Source organism: Callospermophilus lateralis, chromosome 11 (genome assembly GCF_048772815.1).
Source record: "Callospermophilus lateralis isolate mCalLat2 chromosome 11, mCalLat2.hap1, whole genome shotgun sequence".
Classification (NCBI taxonomy): Eukaryota; Metazoa; Chordata; class Mammalia; order Rodentia; family Sciuridae; genus Callospermophilus; species Callospermophilus lateralis.
In genome coordinates, this window is record NC_135315.1 from 15,931,512 (window position 1) to 15,952,584 (window position 21,073).

General features: G+C 45.6%; 2 protein-coding genes across 5 annotated transcripts in view; both read right to left on the minus strand.

The window, feature by feature from the left end:
* Positions 1 to 1,041, minus strand: part of Mrc2 (mannose receptor C-type 2) — a 54,720-nt gene extending 53,679 nt beyond the window's left edge. For both annotated transcript variants that reach the window (XM_076870482.2, XM_076870481.2), the window contains exon 1: positions 826 to 1,041. In XM_076870482.2, the coding sequence (XP_076726597.2) occupies positions 826 to 949 (124 nt within the window). In that variant the 5' untranslated portion in view covers positions 950 to 1,041. The remainder of the gene's footprint in view (positions 1 to 825) is intronic.
* Positions 1,042 to 10,945: 9,904 nt separating this feature from the next.
* The window catches only part of Tlk2 (tousled like kinase 2), a 118,872-nt gene continuing 108,744 nt past the window's right edge, over positions 10,946 to 21,073 (minus strand). For all 3 annotated transcript variants that reach the window (XM_076869922.2, XM_076869921.2, XM_076869923.2), the window contains exons 20-22: positions 17,648 to 17,759; positions 16,136 to 16,243; positions 10,946 to 12,039 (exon numbers count right to left, since the gene is read on the minus strand). In XM_076869922.2, the coding sequence (XP_076726037.1) occupies positions 11,866 to 12,039; positions 16,136 to 16,243; positions 17,648 to 17,759 (394 nt within the window). In that variant the 3' untranslated portion in view covers positions 10,946 to 11,865. The remainder of the gene's footprint in view (positions 12,040 to 16,135; positions 16,244 to 17,647; positions 17,760 to 21,073) is intronic.

Sequence of the window (21,073 nt, forward strand, 5' to 3'; positions counted from 1 at the left end):
CCATATTTTGCTATCACCCTTGAAAAAGCAGCAGGAAGACAAGGGTACCATTTGGGGGTTTGTTTGGTTGGTTTTCTGTTGGTCGAGTTTTGGCATCTTTAGCAGCTCTTTTGCGGTTCAAGATCTGTCCACTCTGGAGGGGCACCCGCTTGGCCAGGGCCGCCCAAACAGCATCTCTCTCTGTCTCTCTCTGTCTCTCTCTCTCTCTCTCTCTCTCTCACACACACACACACACACACACACACACACACTCACGCACAGGCACCCAGTCTGTCGTTTTAACTTCATGGCATAAAACTGTCCCCACAGAGCTCGACGGGAGCGTGGGGATGCCGCATGCCACAAGCTGTCCTTGAAGACCAAGTGTGGACAAGAAAATATAAACAGCCCCCTCCCCGCCCGAGACGCGAGACGAGCAAAAGAACCCTTGAGCCCGGATGGTGCGGGACCCCAGTCCTGGGACAGAGCGAGGGACTCGCTGGGGACCGCTGGGCCGAGCCCCTGGTTCCCCGGGCGCGCAGGGCCGGCCGGGTGGTCCGGGAGGCCGGGCGGGGGTCCCGCAGCCCTCCTTCTCCCAGGCGGCCGCCCCGGTTCCCCTCCCCCGCCGCCCGCCACATCTGGTTCCACTCAGGTCCTCCGCCACCTCCAAGCGCGCTCCTCCTCCCCTCTCCTCCCCCGCTCGCAGAAAAGCCGAGGCGATTTTTAAAAACCCAGTCACACACACAGGCACACGCACACACGCTTCTGGGGAAAAGAGGGAAAAGTCTGGAGAGGCCCGTTTCCCGCGCCCGGCCCCCGAAGTTGGCCAAGTTGGCAGCGCCTTACCCGGGAGGGCGGCGGCGGCGGCGGCGGCGGCCCCGGGAGGGTTGAGGTGCAGGCCCCCCAGGAGCAGGACGCATCGCAGCAGGTGACGAGGCCAGCGTGCAGGGGGCTGAAGGATGGGCCCCATCCTCGCGGCGCTCGGTGGACGCGGGACCAAGGGCGCAGGGGGCGGTGCGCGGTGGCAGCCCTGGCGATGGCTGAGGTGGCTGAGGGGCTCGCGTCCTCCTCCGGGTTGGGACGAAGTGATGCCTCCCGGGGAGGAGGAGGGAAGAGGCAGGCCGGACGGAGGGAGGGCGGAGGGAGGAGCGCAGAACTCGGGAGGAGGGTTGGAGGGGCAGAGGGGAAGGGAAGCGGGCAGCGTGGGAGGGGAAGGGGAGGAGGCGTTGGGGCTGGGGACCAGGCTGCTGAGAAAGCGTCAGGAGGCAGAGAAGGGGGAGGAGGATCCGCGCGGTCAAGGAGGACCCCGGCGTGCGTTCTTTTTCTCCCGGTTTCCTAATCTCTCCCCGCCGCGCCTTCCCTCTCTTTTCGGTCCCGGCCTGGAGCCCCAGACGCTGCGTCACAACTCCCCAACTGGCGCGGGCGGGGAAGCAACTGCAAAACTTTCCGCAAACTTCACCGCGTGGCGGGACCTGGGCTGCGAAGCCCGGCCAGCCGAGGGCGGGGGCGAGTGGCTGACCCAGGTGGCTAGACCAGGCCGCCAGCACCCACTCCATCCCGGCAACACCAAGCCGCCAGCACCCCCTCCATCCCGCCTCCTTCTGCCAAAATTTCTAGCAGCCAAGCATCCGCTGCTTCTTTGCCTAGGAGGACCCCTCCCCCGGTCTGGAGAAGGGGCGGAGCCCTGGGTCCCGCCACCGGGGCGAAGAATGGGGGAGGGGAAGTCAGGGCCCCAGTTAAGTCTGAAAGCCAACAGCTATTGCCCGTCCTGTTTTAGCATTTATGTGACCCCTGTGTTATTGTCACTGGCTGAATAGGAATGTAGCGCTTTTGCTGGTTGGAGCCGCATCCAGAAACCTGGAGAAAATCTGTCCACTTGATGTCCCAGAAGACCGGCATCACTCCCACCAACTGGCCGGTAGCAAAGGACCAAATGGAAATTTCATAAACCGGGAAGACAATCCAGTTATTCAGTATTACCCAACAGGCCGCTGCAGCGCAGAGCACTGGATTAGGAGTCAGGGGCTGGAGGCCAGGACCAGGTCTACTCATATTCCCTGAGCAACCCTAGAAAAATCGCCTATGATCCTGGGCTAAGAGCAGGACTGAGACATTTGGATGGAGATCCTAAATGCAAAGGAGACTCACGTTCTCCCACTGCAAGTAATCAAATAAATACACTATGAAACTGTAATATAAGTTTTATTGTTTTCCTGGGCTGTCCACCGTGGTACTTTTTTGGAACAAACAAGTTGGGCTTTTCTTTTTTTCTCCAGCCTTGGGTAATCTTCCCCATCACTTAGCTCCTCCCATCGGTGCCAGCTGATTTTCTTGGCAAATAATCAGTTCAGTGATTGCATGCCCCAAAAGCTGCACCCACCAAAGCCCCCTACAGTGTCTTGGAAAGGATCCACTAGCCACACTCTGGCCCTGAAAGACAGTGGGCAGTCACACCAAAAAAACCTTGTCATTCCATGACTACACGGCTAGCTTGGGCAGCCCTGACAAGGCCAGGTGGCCTTCTGGAAACTGCTTCTTCAATGCCCCTTGGGATGTGTCTTCTTGGTGTGGCATGTCCAGTGACCCCCAGGGCCCTGGCTGTGCTGGGGCTGCCTCCAAGATCCTCCTCTTGGTCTTTCCTCTACCAGCCCTGTATCTGCAAGAGATCTGAGGGTTTGCCATCTTCACCTGAGCCACCCTCTCCCTGTCTGAAGAGCGCAAACTCAGGATACTTCTGGAATGGGGCTGGATCCCTGCTTCTTGACCAGCCTGAATTGGTTTTGGCATTCGCCCACTGACAGGGCAGAAGCCAACTCCCTGACATCACTGGACTGTGATGTGGCTCCAGAGAGTCCACCACTTGCCAGCACGCGGTCCACTATGTGTCCAGCAAGAGGTGGGCTTGTTCCTGTCCCCCACAGTCACTGAGCGTGTGCTGCTCCCCTGTGCCAGCTGCCGGGAGACACAGATGGGCAGGCACAGCCACAGCCCTATCAGCTCCATTTGGTAAGGAAAAGTAGATGAAATTTTTGCCACATTCCAGGCAGAGAAGATTCTGCTCAAGGGCTGAAAAGCATGAACGAGCACTGCATGGGCCAGGACAGAGGTCAGTTCAAGCCACTGAGGCCCTGTTCCAGTTTCTGTGGAAGGGGGCACTTCCTGCACCAGCGCACCAGCGTTCCTCACTGTTCACCATCTGAGCACACGACTCCGGCCACCATCTGCCTTTGATCTTGAGCTCGCAAGGCAGAGAGCAGGGCCACATCTGGACAATTCTGTGGAGAATCCAGCCCAGTTCCCTACTTCTTAAAGCTCCTAGGCAAGCTTGGTTGTCAACAGAACATGGCCACACTTTGCAGGAGCCTTGTGTGCTGTGAGGGCTGGGGATTTCGAGGAACCCAGCACCCAGATCCTTATCTGTTTTCAAGAAAGGCTAGAATCCTCTGTGCCCATGCCCCCCACCCCCACCCCTACTCCCATGAAAGCTCAGCTGAATGCTCTTTACTGAGGGCCTATGAGGTACCAGGCATCAGGCCAGATGCTTGGGTCTTAGTGAGGTTTCTGACTGGTTGCAGGGGATTTTTGCCAAGATGATACTTGCTATAGTGGAATCAATACTGAGAAATGGCTTTCCACATGCCCTGGGGTGAGGGGGCAGGGTGGTGTGTATGTGATTTCATTAAGTTTAGTAAAAGGAGTCAGACCCAAGTTAAGAATCCAAGTTCCATTTACCCACCTTGTGACAGTTACTTCAGCTCTTTACGGTTAGCAAGTTACTTCAGCTCTTTCCAAGCTCATAATTCTTATTTGTAAATGGGCAACCTTGTTTTCTGTCTTCCTTTGCAATTTGGACATCAGGGCACTTCCCTTCAAATCCTGTCCCTTCATCTAGCCTGCACTCCCTGCCTCCTCCCCACTGCCTTTGAGATGTGCATGGGTCAGATTTATCAGCATTGGGACACTGGGTGTCCCAATGGTAAAATGGTATCTTGAAGTGTAAATGAATCCAGGCAGAAGCATCTTCATGCTCACTGTGCCTTGCTAAACAAAACAAAACACTCACATTCACAAACAGGTCAAGTTGAGGCAGTGAAGTCCAAACCACACCGAGTTCCTATTCTGCCATTCACTTAGCCACACATCCTTGAACAAGTCACTTCCCTTCTGAGCCTCAGGAACCTCTGAGGAATGCATTTGGGTATGGGTACTCACTGTGCTTAGTAGGTTCCTTGGCATGAGTATCCTCTTTTCTGGTTCTGGGGCTTAACAGCTTCTGCCACTGGAGGGCACCCGGGAGAGCAGAGCACCTTTCCAGGCCAGGCTACAAAGCAAGCTGAGGAAAAGGGAGCACAAGCAGGGAGGAAGAAGGCAGCTGGGTGGTCAGGCAGGGTGGGAGGCTGTAAAGACAAACTTGGCAGCTCCTGCCTGAGGCAACTAGAGAAAGGGGTATGACCCTTTCTACCAGCTCCCTGGCTACGGTATCACAAATGAAAGCCCATGGGGCTCTACTCAGGCAAGCCACCTGCTCCACCAAAAGGCGGCAGACTCAGGATTCACATGGCCCCAAATATCCAAGTTTGGCTCTGCCTGCTCCAGGTTGTGCAGCCTTGGGAAAGTCTGTTTCACCCACCTCCACATCACTGTGGAGTTTTGTGGTTGGTCTGTCTTCTCTTGACTGGACTACCCCATTATGGCCACAAATCGAACTTGAGAAAAAAACTCTGCCCACTCTCCTTAGATCCTACCCTTTTCCCTCTCATGGGTAACCTAGAAGGGCTTCTCCATCTCAGGAGGGCCTCTGAATGTAGTCCACTCACTTTCAACACAAGGCCTATATTTGAACAACACACTTTTAAAGTGACTCCCAACTCTGGCTTTTTCCCCTAGGGGCTGCAGATGGTTACCTCACAGTGCCTTCCAGGAAGAAGGGGGTCTAGGAGTCCAGACTCTGATTCCCAAGAACATGGGACATGAAATCCCACTTAGAGGAGCCACAGGAATGTTGTCTGCTGTCAGAAGGGCCCTGGAGTTCAGCTCAGATCAAGAGGGCTCAAGGACTGGGAGCCCAGGCTTCAGCAGGGGCCACAAAACCAATGTCTCTTAGATAATCACTGGCTCTGGTCTCTGCTTGGGAGCGAGAGGGGCAAAGTTGGCCTGAGGCACTATAGCAAGGAACGGAGGGGACCACAGAGTTGAGCGAAGAATGAGCTACAGTAGAGTGGGATGTAGTCCCAGAATTTTCTATTGCCCTACCCAGTGAGTGCGAGTGGAGGTGAAGGACACTATATCACTCTGCTCTGTAAGCGCCTCTCCAATCTGGAGCTGCAGTGCCTCTGGAGCCTGTTCCTGTGCTGGGGATGGGGCTGAGCCAGGAGTCTGGGCTTCCTCTGGCCACAGCTCTGGCTGGGCTGGTAACTTCTGTACCTCCTTCCTTCTTTAAGATGCTGTCCTTGCTGCTGCCTGTCCCTTGCCTCCATCTCTCCAGCTCAGGAAAGACGGATGGGGTGGGATTTGCTCAAGACTCAGTACTTGTACCTCTGAAGCAAGACTGGGCCCAGCAACAGTGGCCCAGAGGATATAAAAGCAAAGGGTGGTTTTGCAGGAATAGAGTCAGCCTTCCCTAGGCCTCTGGCAGAGTAGAGCCCTGGACCAAAAAAGGAACCAGGTGGCTGCATCCAGCTGACCCACCATCCCCAACCCAGCCCAAGAGGCTGGCCAAACTTTTCCTAGCCCCCAGTGGAACAGCAAATAGTAGATGGGGCACCTTGGAAACTCTGCAGTGTTTTCCAGCTTTCTAGAGGGTGGTGACCAGCATAAATGTCATAGTGCACTGCATGTGAGTGAAGTTCTATTCTGTGGAATATGTACTGGGTGGAGATGTAAAGTATATCATGGAGTTGCTACCATTCAGCAAATCTGAAGAACACCAGTCACCTTTCCCCCCAGCTATTCCTGCTGAGTCCCTGTCCAAAGCACTGCATCTAACATACCACCCCATTTCCTTGTGTCACCTCCAGGGTCCCTCACCCACCCACAGAGGGCTCTACTTGCCCTTCACAGACACTTCAGCAGGCCATACTGCCTGGAGTCCTTCAGCCAGGCCCTAGGCTCACTGTAACCATAGGATGGCAGGTGAGGCTTGGGCAACCCTAACCTATTCCTGCTTATCCAATCAGGACACTTAGGAGCAGAAGATATATTTTCTACAGGCAGGGCAGGATTGTGCCTTCCTAACTATAGACTACAGAAGCAGATGATCTTGGGGAACTTTCAGCACTAACGTTCTATGAAGCCACACCCCCATTTTCTCATCTAAATTCACTTACAGCCTGCACTGCAGGGACAGGGATACTGTCCAGACTGGCTGGTCCTAAAAGTAGACTTCTAACGGCTACTAGCCAGGAGGAAGAGGAGAGACCAGTGACAGGATTAGGGCAAAGTATGATTGGATTAGGATTGGCCTAATTAGGCAGAACTAGAACTTTGCTGGCAATCCAAGAGCCACCTTCATTCACAGCCATCTCTCCCCAAAGATTACACTCAAGAGAATCCACTTGACAAAATTTTCAACCTGCAGTCCCCTTCCCAGTCACTGCAGCTCTACCCACTGACTGTCACCAATCCCACTGGGCCTGTTTCCTGGTTGTAAAATCAATGAGATACTTCTACTTTGCCTATGCCTAGGCTAAGAAGCAACACAGCTAAGAAATTTCTTTGCAAAGCAGAAGGCTGAATCCCTTTCCTTTGTCCCTCCTCAAGCTTAAGTTGCTTGAGTTGTACAGGAGGCCACCATTGCTGGCTTCTCCATGAGGCTAACAGGGCTGAGATTTGCAGAGTCCTCTGGCTGGACACTTCCCACCACACCCAGGAGGCCTGACCCAGGGCCAATGGGGTGGGGCCAAGTCAGCCAGCCAGCTGCCCTCCGACCCTCATACCATGGGGTCTCCTGCCCAGAGCCTCACTCATACACACATCCTTCACTGACTCTAGCCAGACTTGGGCCCCTGCTGGGCTCCTCCAGCACAATAGCACTCTTATATTCCCTGCCCCCAAGAGGTCTCAGACCTGCTCCCAGGCAGGCCTGTTTTCCTAGCCTCTGGCAGGTTTCTCCAACCCACCCACAAAGCTCTTGCAGCACTTCCTCTTCAGCTCTCCTATCCTCCCTGCAAGCTCTCCATTACTCTCTCCTCCCCACTCCTCCAAAGAACTGGGGCAGGCCAGCCCCAGGTTCTCCTTACACACAGGACTCCCCCCACCCCCATCCAGGCTGCCCCTTAGGTTCAGAAGCAGTTAGATACCAATATTGAGTTATTGTGTATTTTAAGAGAAGGCCCAGGGTAAGAATCTTTGCTCAAAGGAGGGAATGGTTCTTGAGTGTATTGTCAGATGCCTGTATGAGAGGCTCTCAATGTTGGTCTCCACTGTGACAGCCAGTATCTGACAACAAATGGTCTCATCTCTAACTTCCAGATGGGTGAGTTCAGAAGAGGCCCGAGGGCTGGGGGTGTTAATTCAGTAGTAGAGCACTTGCCTAGCATGCTAAAGGGCATGAATTTGGTTAAAAAAGAATTTGGGGTCTGGTGACCCCACCTAGACCATCCCTAGATGTGTTCTCAAAAGTGAGCCTGCATTATCATCACTGGAGGTGACACCAGAAAGCTAAGCCCCATAACTAGCTGTCACAGTGTTTGCACGTGAGTGAAGTTCTATCCTGTGGAATATGTACTGGGTGGAGATGTGAAGTGTGAGGCTGGCAGGGCCTCTAGTTTCTCATCAGTGGGTGGGGTGGGGGCCTGAGACTGCACTTCTAACAAGCTTCCTGGTAGAGCTGATGCTGCTGGTCATTCTGAAAACCACATATCTAAAGGATACTTCTCCCAGACTCAGCCTGAAGCAGTCTTGGAGCTAGGTTAAGAGGAGATCCACTAACCTAGGAAGAGATTCATGTTGGATCTCAAGTTGGAGGAGCCATTTCTGGAAGTCTGAATTACCTATCCCAGGTCAAAGTATCATCTGACACACTGGTGGGTAGGAGATTCTGAACCTCAAAAACCCATGAACCTGGGGGGTTCCAGGATTAACTAACTCTTGCACTTGGTCGTGTGTATGTGTGTACGTGTGTGTTTAAAATATGGGAGATTGAACCCAGAGGCCCTTAACCACTGAGCAACATCCTGGCCGCTTCTAATAATTTTAAGATAAGGTCTTACTAAGTCGCTGAGGCTGGGCTTGAACTTGTGATCCTCTTTAGATCACATTTTTTATTCCCCTCTTATGTGCCAGGCTCTTTTACCTATCTTATCATTACTCCTTACTCTGCTCCCGAGTGAGGAGATATCCCTCAAGTTTACAGAGGTGGGATCTGAACCCAAACAATAATTTTAAAGTTCAGACTCTTAACCTTTGAGTGATTCTATCTTAAGAAAGGAAAACAGATGGCTTGGGCAATTTGAGTGATGAAGTAAGGGAGGGCAGGAAAGATGCTCAGAAAGAAAACCACTAAGATGGGCCAGCTAGTTGTAAACTTTGCCTTCTTGGAAGAAGTCAATGCTTGCTTCTAGCTCTAGGATTCTAAGAGATAACTATGTTTAAAGAGCGCTATTTTCTAAATTAAGAAATGTAAGAGCTCCTTGATGGCTAATCTTAGCTGGAAGAAAGACTAGACAGCAGGAGGGGGATACACCTCCAAAAGACAGCTGGTATGCCAGGTCAGCCACAGAAGTGGGGTGCATGCAGCTCTTCTGGGGATTCCCCTCTCAATGCTGTCCATCCCCCAATGGAAGGGCCCAAATCCCTCCCCTCTTCATCTCTTCCTGGGTGGGCCTGGGTGCCCACTCCTGGATCTGAGCCACTAGCTGGCCCATCCCTATCCTGTTCACTGCTGGATCCCACCATACAAGCCTAGTTCTTAGTACATCAGAGGCATAAAATGTGTCACATGAATCAATACATTCCCACTGTGCCTACAATGTCCAAGGGGCTCTGCTCTGCTGCCTGCCAGGAATCCCTCATCTAACACCCTTGATGGTAAGGGCTTTGTTTGGAAGTTGGAGAAATAGAGGAAAATCAAGAGGCTAGGAAATTTTCTCCTTAAAACTTGAATATCCTTCCTCTCCTTACCCCCAACTGGGAAAGGCCAGAACAGTCTAGTTGGATTTAATTACAAATTAATAAACATTTTTGTATCACCGTGTAAAGTGAATCAACATTTTGGGAATAGGGGTTATCCTCAGAGAAGGTGAAACACACCGCAACAAAGTCTGTCATGGAGAACCCCACTTAGTGATTTCACTGGCTCCTTCCAAGACCAGGAAAGGTAAGTACTCTGTGTGCTCTTCCGGGCTGGCCCACACAGTGGAAAAGATGTCTTGCTCTGACTTGGCCAAGCCCAACTAGGCCCTACACCCAGTCAAAGCAAGGGGAGATGGTGCCTTATTCAGAATGAGGGAGAAAAGGTAGACAAACAAGTCAATGCTGAGATTCACTGATCAGCCCATGAGATAAAAGGAGACAAGAAATTAGAGAAAAGGCATAAAGATGAACTTTTTATTTCAACTTTAAAAAGTTAATTGAAAAACTAAATTGCAGCCAGGCACAGTGGTGCATACCAGAGGCTCAGGAGGATCATGAGTTCAAGATCAGCCTTGGCAATTTTGTGAGGCCCTAAGCAACTCAGCAAGAACCTGTCTCTAAATAAAATACTAAAAAGGGCTGGAGATATGGCTCAGTGGTTAAGTGCCCCTGGTACCAAAAACAAACAAACAAAAAAAATGAAACTGCAAGATCACTATAAAGAGGAAAGGGGAAAAAGCACAGAAATAAACTTGTTTTTAGTTGGTTTAATATGGTCTCAACTTCATTTGTCTCTTTATCTTTTCATATGTGAAGACCACTCTGTTCAATCAAACTGCTGCTGTCTGCTAAGCAGCTTGAAGGCAGTGGTTAAAAAAAAAAAAAAAAAAAAAAAGGCAGGGCTCAGTGGCACAAAAGAAAATCAAGAGAAAAGCACACGCACAACGTGCTCGCACACACACACACACACACACACACAGGCATGTGTGTATAAATATCAACATTTTATTTCAATAAAATAGTTTTTAAAAAGCTGAGGGAACACCAAGGCCTCTGGGGCTGACTTCTTTCCTTCCGCGTTCCATATAACACCTACCCATTCAGTTTGGAATGTTCCACCTTCTCTTAAGATGGCTTGATACTGAGGAAAGTGGGGCAGGTCCACAAAACAAACAACAGTCCTAGAAAATGTGTCATCAGTGACATTTTTCACGTGTAAAAGAAACTCTAGAATCATGAGCAATTTGAGAGCTCTGCCCTTCCTGACTCCCTTCCTGCCCAGAAAACAAGCAGGCCTGAATGCTACATCTTTAAATACTTCTGGCTGAGCCCTCTTGCCACATCTGTCAGTAACATTCCAAGCTGGCTACCACATGTTCAGGCTCTGGACTCCTTCCCTCTCCTGCCGAGGGCTCTGCTGTTTCAAGGGCACTGTGGGGCCACATGTCTCCCATTTCAGCTCCATCTTCAGTTAATCACATGTCTCAGAAACAACCAAATGTTTTTAAAAATTAGTTCCAAAAGAACATTCATAGTTGAAATACCTATTTTCCTTGAGCTGATTTTTTTAAAAAATTTCACTTGATATATCTATTAAAGTGAGTTAGACAAAGTGTGTGTGTACATGCACACATAGACACGCACACTAGCACACACCCACCAAATTTAGAATTCTGGGAGAAGGTTGTTTCCTGCCAAAAGATCTAACAGAAGAAAGCTTATGTGACGATCAAGTTTTAATAATGTGGTAACAAGAAATGTACACCATTTAGCAAGCACACAAAGACTGTGGGTAGGAACTACTGATCCCTGGAGTTTTTGGCTTTCCAGCCTGTTTTCTGCCTACCTTTGGAACAGTTTCGATAGTTACTACATTCAGAGAATCCAGGAGGACTGCATGGACAGATGAACCTTTATTTAAAAAAATAGCACTTCAAATAAATTAAAAGGGACAACCGTCAAGTGTTCAAATTGTGAAGAAATAGTTGAAAACCTAGAGACTCCAAGCTGCAGTCTTCTAACCTCATTCTTTGTCCAATGGCAAAAACCCACGCATCTCAGTACTCCCACTCCCTTCTTTCCCAACTGAGACGAGAGAAGCAATTGCAAGCAGGAGACCAGACGGAGGAGAAAGCTGCATCTGACTGGAATGAACATTGCCACGTACTTGCTAATACGGGTTTCACTTTATGACCAAATGTATCCTTTCAAAAATAAAAAAGGGGGAGGGAAGCTGCATGTTTTTTAAAAATTGAAATTATTTAGGGATAAAACACTAACTCTAGTGCCTTTAACGGGCAATAGCAACTTTTTTCCTCCGAAGTCAAACACCATCCCCAGCTGAGCCTTTGTGCTACAAGCTTTTCAGGAGATGTTACCTAAACTTTATTAAAAGAAAAGAACAAGTTTAAATATAGACACTGGACTAGCCCAGTCTGTATTTTCAAGTCCACATTCTTCATCTGAAGCATTGCATCAGGGACCCCCCTGAGTCTGCATATTTTCAAGTTCACAGTACATGGAACCAGTTTTTCTTTTTAATTTTTTCCTCACTCAGAGCAGCCACACACAGTGGCCGTTGACGCCAGAACCTCGGGCGGGGCCTTTTCCTACGAGGCCTGGCCAGAGCTGCCCAAGGTTTCTCCTCAATGAGAATCGATGCTGTCATGCTCTATGGATGGGAAAAAAGCAAGAAAATAAAAGCACCTGGTACAGGTTTCATGAGATCCATTCGGATTCGCTAAGTTCCAAACCCGCTGCTGAATGCTGTTTGTCCACTCTGTGTGTTAACAGTTTGTGGCATTGGAGTCAGTCTCAATTTGAAGAACTGTTATTGGACGCCCCAGAGGTTGATGCAATAGCAGCTCCAGCAGGGCTACTTGTGGAGACCGACTTTCGGATATGAGGCAGCAAGTAGGGGTCACAGGCCAGCTGCTGAACATCGATGCGGTCCTCCTTTCGGTAGGCCAAGCATCGCCGGATAAAAGCCTGCAAAGGAAAGTTTCTTGTAGAAGGTTGTAGCAGACAATCCCAGCACCCCGGAGGGAACTAGAGGCTCTGGATCTACTGCCAGGGCCCGAAGCAGACATCTCATAAAGAGAAAGGGCTTAAGGCCTTTCCTGGAAACCATCAGGCAGACCCAGGGAAGATAAGGAAAGGCACCCCTCTGTTGCAATATTCCCCATCCCCTCCTGCTACAGAAGGGCCTCTATAAGTACTCCTGCCTGTAAAGCACTAGACCAACCAAAAAGTGTTGGTTTGGATGGGAAAAGTCTAACTTCACAGTCTTGCATCAACAAACCACAGTCTCATGTGAATTTCCAAGGAAGCGGAAATTCTAAGCTTATACTACCCACCAATGCAGTGAAAGGAGATTGACAATGATTGACAACACAATGTGTGCATGTGTGGCAGGAGTGTACTGGGCACTGAACCTAGGGGTGTTCTACCACGGAGCAACATGCCCAGTGGCTCTGAAATGCTTTCCCTACATACCCTACCTTCCCGTGAAAGGTCATTAAGCAAATGATGAGGCATTATCTAAGCATTATAGGGAAAACTGAATAGGACTATATCTCCAAAGGTACTACAGACACAAAAACAAACAGTGAGGGAGTTTGACAAGGAATTCAAATTTATTACCAACACGGCGGTTTTCTTTCTACTAGGTATGAAAGGCTATGTAGTCTTACTTCTATAATTCTTATCATCATTGACCTATATATCATTATTTTCCTCTTGCTTTCTTCCTATTATTCAACTAGACAGTTCTATTTACTCAGTTTTATAATGCAACTATTTTAAATAAATGAATCAATTTTGAAAAGTCTAAAGCATCATTATCACCAAAAGCCTATACTTTACAGCAGGGTGAAAATGATGTGCCAATGTAGGGTTACCAATAATAACAAATGTACTACTCTGGTGTCTGATGTTGATATGGGAGGTTCTAGGAGAGGGGCAGGTAGTATATGTGTACTATGTATTTTCTGCTCAATTCTGCTGGGAACCTAACACTGCCCAAAAAACCTAAGTTTATTTACAACAAAATCTGTAATGCAAAATAAATGATTTTCTATTTTTTCCAAGTTTAATTAACAAAAGTACAATGCCACCAGGTGCAGTGGTGCAGACCTGTAATTGTAGCAACCCAGAGGCTGAGGAAGGAGGATCAAAAGTTGGAGGCCAGCCTTAGTGACTTAGCAAGACCCTGTCTCAAAAAAAAAAAAATTAAAAAATGAAACATAGAGGGCAGCCTGGGGATGTAGTGCAATGGTAAAGCATCCCTGGGTTCTATCCACAGTACCAACCCCCCCCAAAAAAAACCCCAAGAAAAACAAAAATTATATAATGCAAAATTTGGGCTTTCAAAAAATCAAAGATACTTACTTACTTGATTGAAGATTTGGAAGATAAAAACAAATTCACAGAAATGAATATAACAACACTTGGTCTTTAAAAGAGAACCTTTCTGCTGGATGCAGTAGCACACAGTTATAATCCCAGTTTACGTGGGAAGCTGAGGCAAGAAGAGAAGACCACAAATTCCAGGCTAGCCTCAGCAATTTAATGAGATCCTGTTTCAAAATGAAAAGGGCTGGGCATGTTGCTTAGTAATAGAGAACCCCTGGGTTCAGTGCCCAGTACATACTCCTGCCATATATATACACATGCAAAAAGTTTAACAGGGTTGGGTCAGACACTGGCAAAATAAACAACAACAACAACAACAACTACTACTACTACTTCTTCTTTTTTAAATAAATGTTATTTATTTATTTATTTATGGGATTGAACTCAGAGGCACTCATCCTGAGTTCAACAACTGAGCCACACCACATCCCCAGCCCTACTTCTTCTATCTTTAATTTTCTTTCTACATAGCTGCCAATGTATGCTCTTAAAACTGCCAACTGGATCACATAGTTGTCCTAATTACACCCCTCGCCTCCTTCCACCATGTTTCACAATGGCCCAGAGCCTTTCTACCATTCTCTCCTCTGTTCTGCATAAGTGGTGGACCTGTGAGCTCATTCTCACACGTGAGCTGTGCTTGCTTCTCTCAAGAATGCTTCCCCCACAGATCTACGCATAGCTCCCATCTTCACATCAATGGCTCAAGACACTGCCTGAAATGTCCATTCATCATCGAGGCCATCCCCAACCATGCCATCAAAAAAGGGGTTCCCACCTCCCTAGCGAACCCTCTCCCCTACCGCTTACTCTAATTTATTTTCTTTATAACATTTATAACCATCTGATATGCATCCAATTATGTTTTATTGTCTCTCCTATTGGAACATAAGTTTCTTAAGGACAGGAAACTCATCTGTATAGTTTATTGCCACATTTTCATAATTTCATCTCCACTATCTACAACACTGTCCAATGACTAATAGGCACTCAATAAATATTTGCTGTGGGAGGAGAGGGAGAAAAGAGGGTAGGGGTTGGAGAAATACTTATATAGAAGGAGGAAGAGGCCAGATAGGAGGCAATTAGCGAAAAAACTCAGATATTTCCGTATTCTTTATAGCAGGTCCATTCAATTTACTCTAAAGTCAAGAACATTTGTTTATCTATTTATTGAATGAATACTAAAATTTGACAAAATGGTCAAAATGAAGAAATGGGTCTTCAGAGATCTGACAGATAAAAATTAAACATCTTTTAGGCAACCTGTTCCTCAGTATCACCCTAGATGGCAGATGGGGCATGGTCATTAACTAAGAGCAACTGCAGAAGGTACTGAATGGCAAGTGATTCAGTCCTTTTGAACCTCACAATTACCTGAAAGCATTTCTGTTTCATGGGTAAAGCAAAACAACTCAGAAAGTTTAAGTAAACTAGCCCAAAGTCATATAGCTGTTGAGTCCAGTGCTGACATCAAAATTAGGGCAGGCTTCACCACTGAGGGTCTCTCTAGTCCTCTCCCAGGAGTTAGAAACCTGGCATGTGCCTTAGCAATGTATTACAGAACTCCTTCCTTGCAGATTTTTTTTTGGGGGGGGGGGTGGTTGGTGGGGGAGGGAAGGGAGCACACTGGGGATTGACTCCAGAGGCACTTTACCAATGAGCTACATCCCCAGTTTTTAAATTTTTTTTTTTTTTTTTTTTTTTTTTTTTGCTATCCTTCTGCCTCAGCCTCCAGAGTCACTGGGATTACAGGTGTACATCACTACACACAGCACTCCCTTGCAGATTTAATTTACTGGTTATGGAAGTGTTTAAGCCCAAATGATGGGGGCAAGAAGTCATCCTGTCAGGAATTATAAACAACTGCTAAAGATGTTCCCTCTTTCCATGTAATACATGGAAAAGCTGATGTAATACATCAGCTAGAACACTTAGAAAAGAGACTCCTTTCTAATCTACTTCACATAGGTGTGCCATGAGGAAACAGCAAGACAAACATTCGTAAAAAGAATTAGACTTATACTGTTTGCTTTGACTTTAAAGTTGCTGAATGACCATGGCATCCAACAGAGCTGACCACCACTGATCACCACTTAGGATAATACATAAGAAGAGATCAAGTATATGAATAGCTAATGAAATCTTGGTTTGCAAGACTGATTATTTTAGTTTTCTTTCACCACCTCCATTCCATGTTTCCTTGGCCACAGTGAAGGTTTAGATACACGTTCACCAACTGGTATAGACTTTACTGTTTACCACTCACTGCTGTTTAACCCCAGTGCCTTAGTACTCATATCATTTTTCCCACATGGGACTTATCTCTCAAAATTGATAGTCCCTAAATAGGAATGAGGCTGGGAATCCTTTCTATTGCCCTCAAAGCCTGGTACATCACCATCAAACTGCTCTCCTTTCTCTGCCCTGACTCTAGGAAGCCTTTGTGGATTAAAAACCTACCTACCAACATTCCTTTCACTGGACTTAGAGATGAGATGGGCAGAGTATAAGCAATATTCTTCTCTTATTTTTAGGAATATTTAACTCATGCCTTTCCTAATGTTTTTAATAACTGATTTTCAAATCAAATAATTACATATCCACTACTACCCAAAGAAATAAAAGAAAGCAAAGCAGTCACTTCTGTTAGCTGATGGATTAAACTTACCTTTGCTTCAGGTGTTACTACTGGCTTTGGTGGGAACTGTACTTCAGTAGCTTTAAGAATAGTATTCTCCTGTAGAATGTCTTGCTGGGACTGGTTATGGCCAAAGGGCTGTCATATTAAAAACAACACAAACAAGCAAATAAGGGTAAGTCTCTGATTAAAATTAAAGAGAATACAATTCAGTACCACAGGGAAGAGAAAGGGGAAGACATTTCCCCTACCATGGCTGGAAGGGATTCTGGAGATGATTTTTTCCATTTCGCTCCTTTCACAGATAAGAGGAAAGGGCTCACAGCTTAAGGATTAGGTCAAACAAGGCAGAGCAGGAACCAGCAGCAGCATTTCCTATCTCAAGCTTTGTTCACAATAAAAAAGGGGAAGACACAGAGCAGGAACCAGCAACCTGTTGTACTCTGAATGACACCTGTGGGCCTAAGCACTACACACATGTGCCTGCCACTGGCTAACCTAAGATGCAGAGAAAAAAGTATAAAAAAAGAAGTAAAAGAGTAGAAGTGCTAAGGGGAGAGTGAGAACAAAAAAGGACTGGGGCCACTTAGTGCTGGTATCTGTCCCCAAATTGACATTTCCTGATAAACTCTTTAAATAAGTTCAACCTTACTGTCATCTCTACCATCTTTCTACCAAGAGACCTTAGATGACCTATACCACTACCATCAGCAGCCAATTCAACATTATCAGAGAGTATATATAATAATTAAGCCCTACTAGTTTCCCTGAATAGTCTCCATGATTCGGAGAGGTAGGAGAAAGACCAAGGAAAAGTTAAATGGGAAAGAGTCATCTGATTAAGAGCTTAGTATGGGGAGTCTAATCAAAATGTCAAGACTTTAGAGGTATTTCAGGGCTCCCATCTGGCTTACACCCATAGCCTAATGGAATCACTGAAACACACAAAACTGAAGATTAAAATAGGAATATATATACATAACTGGATCCCTGTGTATTTATAAGTTAAACTTACAAGGGAAAAACAAATGTGAAAATTCATTAGATGTAGTTTACTACCTGGGTTATTATTTGTTTAAATAACATTACCTCAATCAGAGACAAGAGGCAAGGGATACTTTCTGACACCACCTCCCTAGTATAAAATGTAAAGCACACTTTCATTAACATTAAAAATAAAGTCTAGGGATTTCCTGAATTTTAGTTTTTAGGCCCCTTGAGAATGATCTTGACTATTCACTATAAACTACTTCATGTTAAACCTTCACATATTATGAGAATCAAAACATGTTCTGGATCTAATTGAGAACAGCAAAACTGCATGTTTTCAATGGCCCAGCAGAATTCATTAGATACCCTGAACTTGAGAATTTGTGCTTATGCATAAAGCTTTTATTAGTAAGTCTGTATTTTCTTTGAACTTTTGAGATTCCATTTAGTATAACTCAATGATTAACTCCAAGAGCAAATCCACACCAAGGTACAATGTATATATGCCACCCAGGAGGCAAGTCAAGCTGCTATCTCACCCTTCTTCCTTACCTTTCTTCCATATAGACACTGGTAGAAGATCACACCCACTGACCAGACATCAACTTTATTTGAAATCTTTGGTGGTTCCTTCCCAACCACAAAACACTCTGGCGGTAAATACCTGGGAGAAAAGAGAAATAAAAATTCTTAGAAAATGAATATATAAATCTAAGACAAGTATAAAAAGGCAAAATAAAAGGTTTTATTGATAATAGCAATATCTGGATTTAAAATCAACTTAGAAAAGTATGAGAATCGATGAAAAGATTGAGGAAGGTGTCAATGCCCATATAGGCATTAAAATACATTTCTCTTTTTACAGAAAGAGGAAAATATTCTCCCTAGTCTGTAGTCTCCTTTCCCGAAACTATGCCTAATCCAAGTGTCATTCAACATGCTTTTTTTGTTGTTGTTGTTGTTTTTGTGGTACTAGGGAGTGAACCCAGGGTCTTGCCCATGCTAGGCAAGCACTCCACCACTGGGCTACATAAACCTTTATTTAATCCTCACAGGTTTTTTTTTTTTTTAAGTTGTTGATAGACCTTTATTTTATTTATTTATATGTGGTGCTAAGAATCAAACCCACTGCCTCTCACTCGCTAGAGAAGCTCTACACCACTGAGCTTCAATCCCAGCCCCTCAACAGATTTTTTAATGGGGTGGGGACAAAAGAAAAGACTTTCCTTTTACAATCACTTTATCAACAAACATTAAAATATAACTAGAAATGGTTTTCTTTCATTGACTAAAGATGTCTCTAACATCAATAAATGGTTTTTGCTTTTTTTTTTTTTTTTCAATACTGGGGATTAAAACCATGGCTTCCACTAAGATTACTGCCAGTCCTTAAAAATTAGTGCGGGGGCTGAGGATGTGGCTCAAGCGGTAGCGCGCTCGCCTGGAATGCGTGCAGCCCGGGTGCGATCCTCAGCACCACATACAAACAAAGATGTTGTGTCCGCCGAAAACTAAAGAATGAAAAATATTAAAATTCTCTCTCTCTCCCTCTAAAAAAAAAAAAAATTAGTGCGGGTTTTTTGTTTTGTACTGGGGACTGAACCCAGGGGTGTTTTACCACTGAGCTATATCCCCAGCTTATTTTTAAATTTTGAAATAGGGTCACACTTAGTTGATGAGGGTCTCACTCAGTTGTCCAGACTGGCCTTGAACTTATGGACTTCCAGTTTCAGTTTCCCAAATTGCTGGGACTAACAAGTGTCCACATGGTGTGCCACCATGCCCTGAAAAATTAACAGACGGTTTTAAAAGTAAAGTTAATTCAGGTCTCATTATAGAGCTCTGTGGGGTATAGAGCGGGTAGTCTGTCCTTTTTTTTTTTTTTTTTTTTTTTGGTGGTACCGGAGATTGAACCCTGGGGTGCTTAGCCACTAAGCCACATTTCCAGCCCTTTTTTACTTTTTATTTAAAGACAGAGTCTCACTGATTTGTTTAGGGCCTCACTTAGTTGCTGAGGATGGCTTTGAACTTATGATCCTCCTGCCCCAGCCTCCGAAGTCACTGGGATTACAGGCATGTGCCACTGCACCTGGCTCTATTCTGCCTTCTTAAGGTAGCCTTTTTGTGAAATGTTGACTAGAATTAACTCTAATATAAAAAAATCAAGGGTAAATTGGTGTGAAGGCGCATGCCACCTCCTTGGGAGGTTGAGGTAGGAGAATCACAATTCGAGGCCAGATGGAGCAACTTAGCAAGACCCTGTCTCAAAATATAATAAAAAAGGGCTAGGACCACTGCTCATATTTACAGCTCTTGCATTGTATGAACAAGGTCCTAGGTTCAATCCATTGTACTACCAGCAAAAACAAAACAAACAAAAATAGAGCTGGGGTGGTAGCTCAGTGGTGGAGCACTTGCCTAGCATGTGTGAGGCACTGGATTTGATTCTCAGCACTGCAAATAAATAAATGTCCTTTAACAACAAAATAAATAAATAAATCAAAAGATATTAAATATTTCCTACTTTAAGAAGGATTGGGGTTTACTGGCAAATAGTGCAGCAAAAGCCAAACAAACTTGTTAGAAAAACCTATTTCTCACCTAAGTTCCTTCCCTCCCCACCAATGGTCTCTAAAGAAACAGAGGACAGCTGACCACACCAAATTGTAAGGCATGGAAAGTTAAGTGCTTCTGGGCATTCAGGAAACCAAACAAATACACCTGGAGTCTTAGCTTTGGCACAACTAGAAGGTAAAATTCTGAAGAAAACAGATCAATTTCTGTAGATTTTGTGCTGGCAAAACCCATTCTATGAAAAACTCTTATTTTGGACCCTCACTGTACACCTGGGATAAAAATCTAAACTTAGAGCTTAAGGGGACCATAAAAGGCAAGAGGCAGATGTTCCTTCTCCTATTTTCCATCTTGGTTAAGTTTAGTTCAAATGAAAGGCTTTCTCTCTTTTCTTTTTTGTCTGTCTGTTCATTTGTTTTGTGAGGTAGTTCAACTTGTACTTGAACTACTGGTATCAAGCAATTCTCCTGCCCCAACCTCGTGAGCAGCTAGGAATATAGACTTGTGCTGCCGTACACAGCATTTTTTTTTCTTTAAAAGAAGTTTGTTCACTTGTCATATTTTTCTTAACAAAATATTTTTGAACAATTAGGGCCTTTGACTAGATGATATTTCACAATGAAAACTTTTAGCCAAAATGTGTTGAGGCCTGGGGGTGTAGCCCAGTAATAGAGTGCATGCTTAGCATACAGGAGGCCCTGGGGCACCACAAAAAACAAAACCAAATAAATAACCACCAGCTGGGCACAATGAGGTGCTTCTGTAGTTCCAGGTTGGTTTTTTTTTTTTTTTTTTGGGGGGGGGTTGGGGGGTTGGGGAGCTGAGGCAGGAGGATGGTTTGAGCTCGGAAATTTGAGACCAGCCTGGGAACACAGACATCATCACAACAAAACAGAAACAGTTTCTAATTTATGGCATTAATAACATACCTATGAAGTAAAGCACCCCCCCCCAAAAAAAACCACCAAAACCCACACTGAAAAATGAAATATCAATCCATCCAGAACTTAAAGAAGGAAAAAAAAAAAATCAAAGAAATAAAAAATATAGGGAAAAAAATTAAAAAACCCAGCTCTTCCAACTGTCACAAAAAACTCCCCAGATTCAAGCTTTCACAGTCTTGATTCTTTAATACAAAACTTAAATATGATCTTGGATAAAGGAAAAACATAAGCTTGATTCTAAAATGATCAATTTAATGTGTTTTTAACTTTTGGTGGAGGTGGTAGGGAAGATCAGGGGTTGGTAAGCTTATCCAAAGATAGCACATTAATTTGGCAAGATTTTCAGAATATAAATGACACTCGTACTTGACAGTACAAGTCTGGTAAATCACTTTTTAGGTCTCAGTTTCTCCATCTATAAATGAAGAAACAAACTACTTCTTTACCCAAATTATACTGA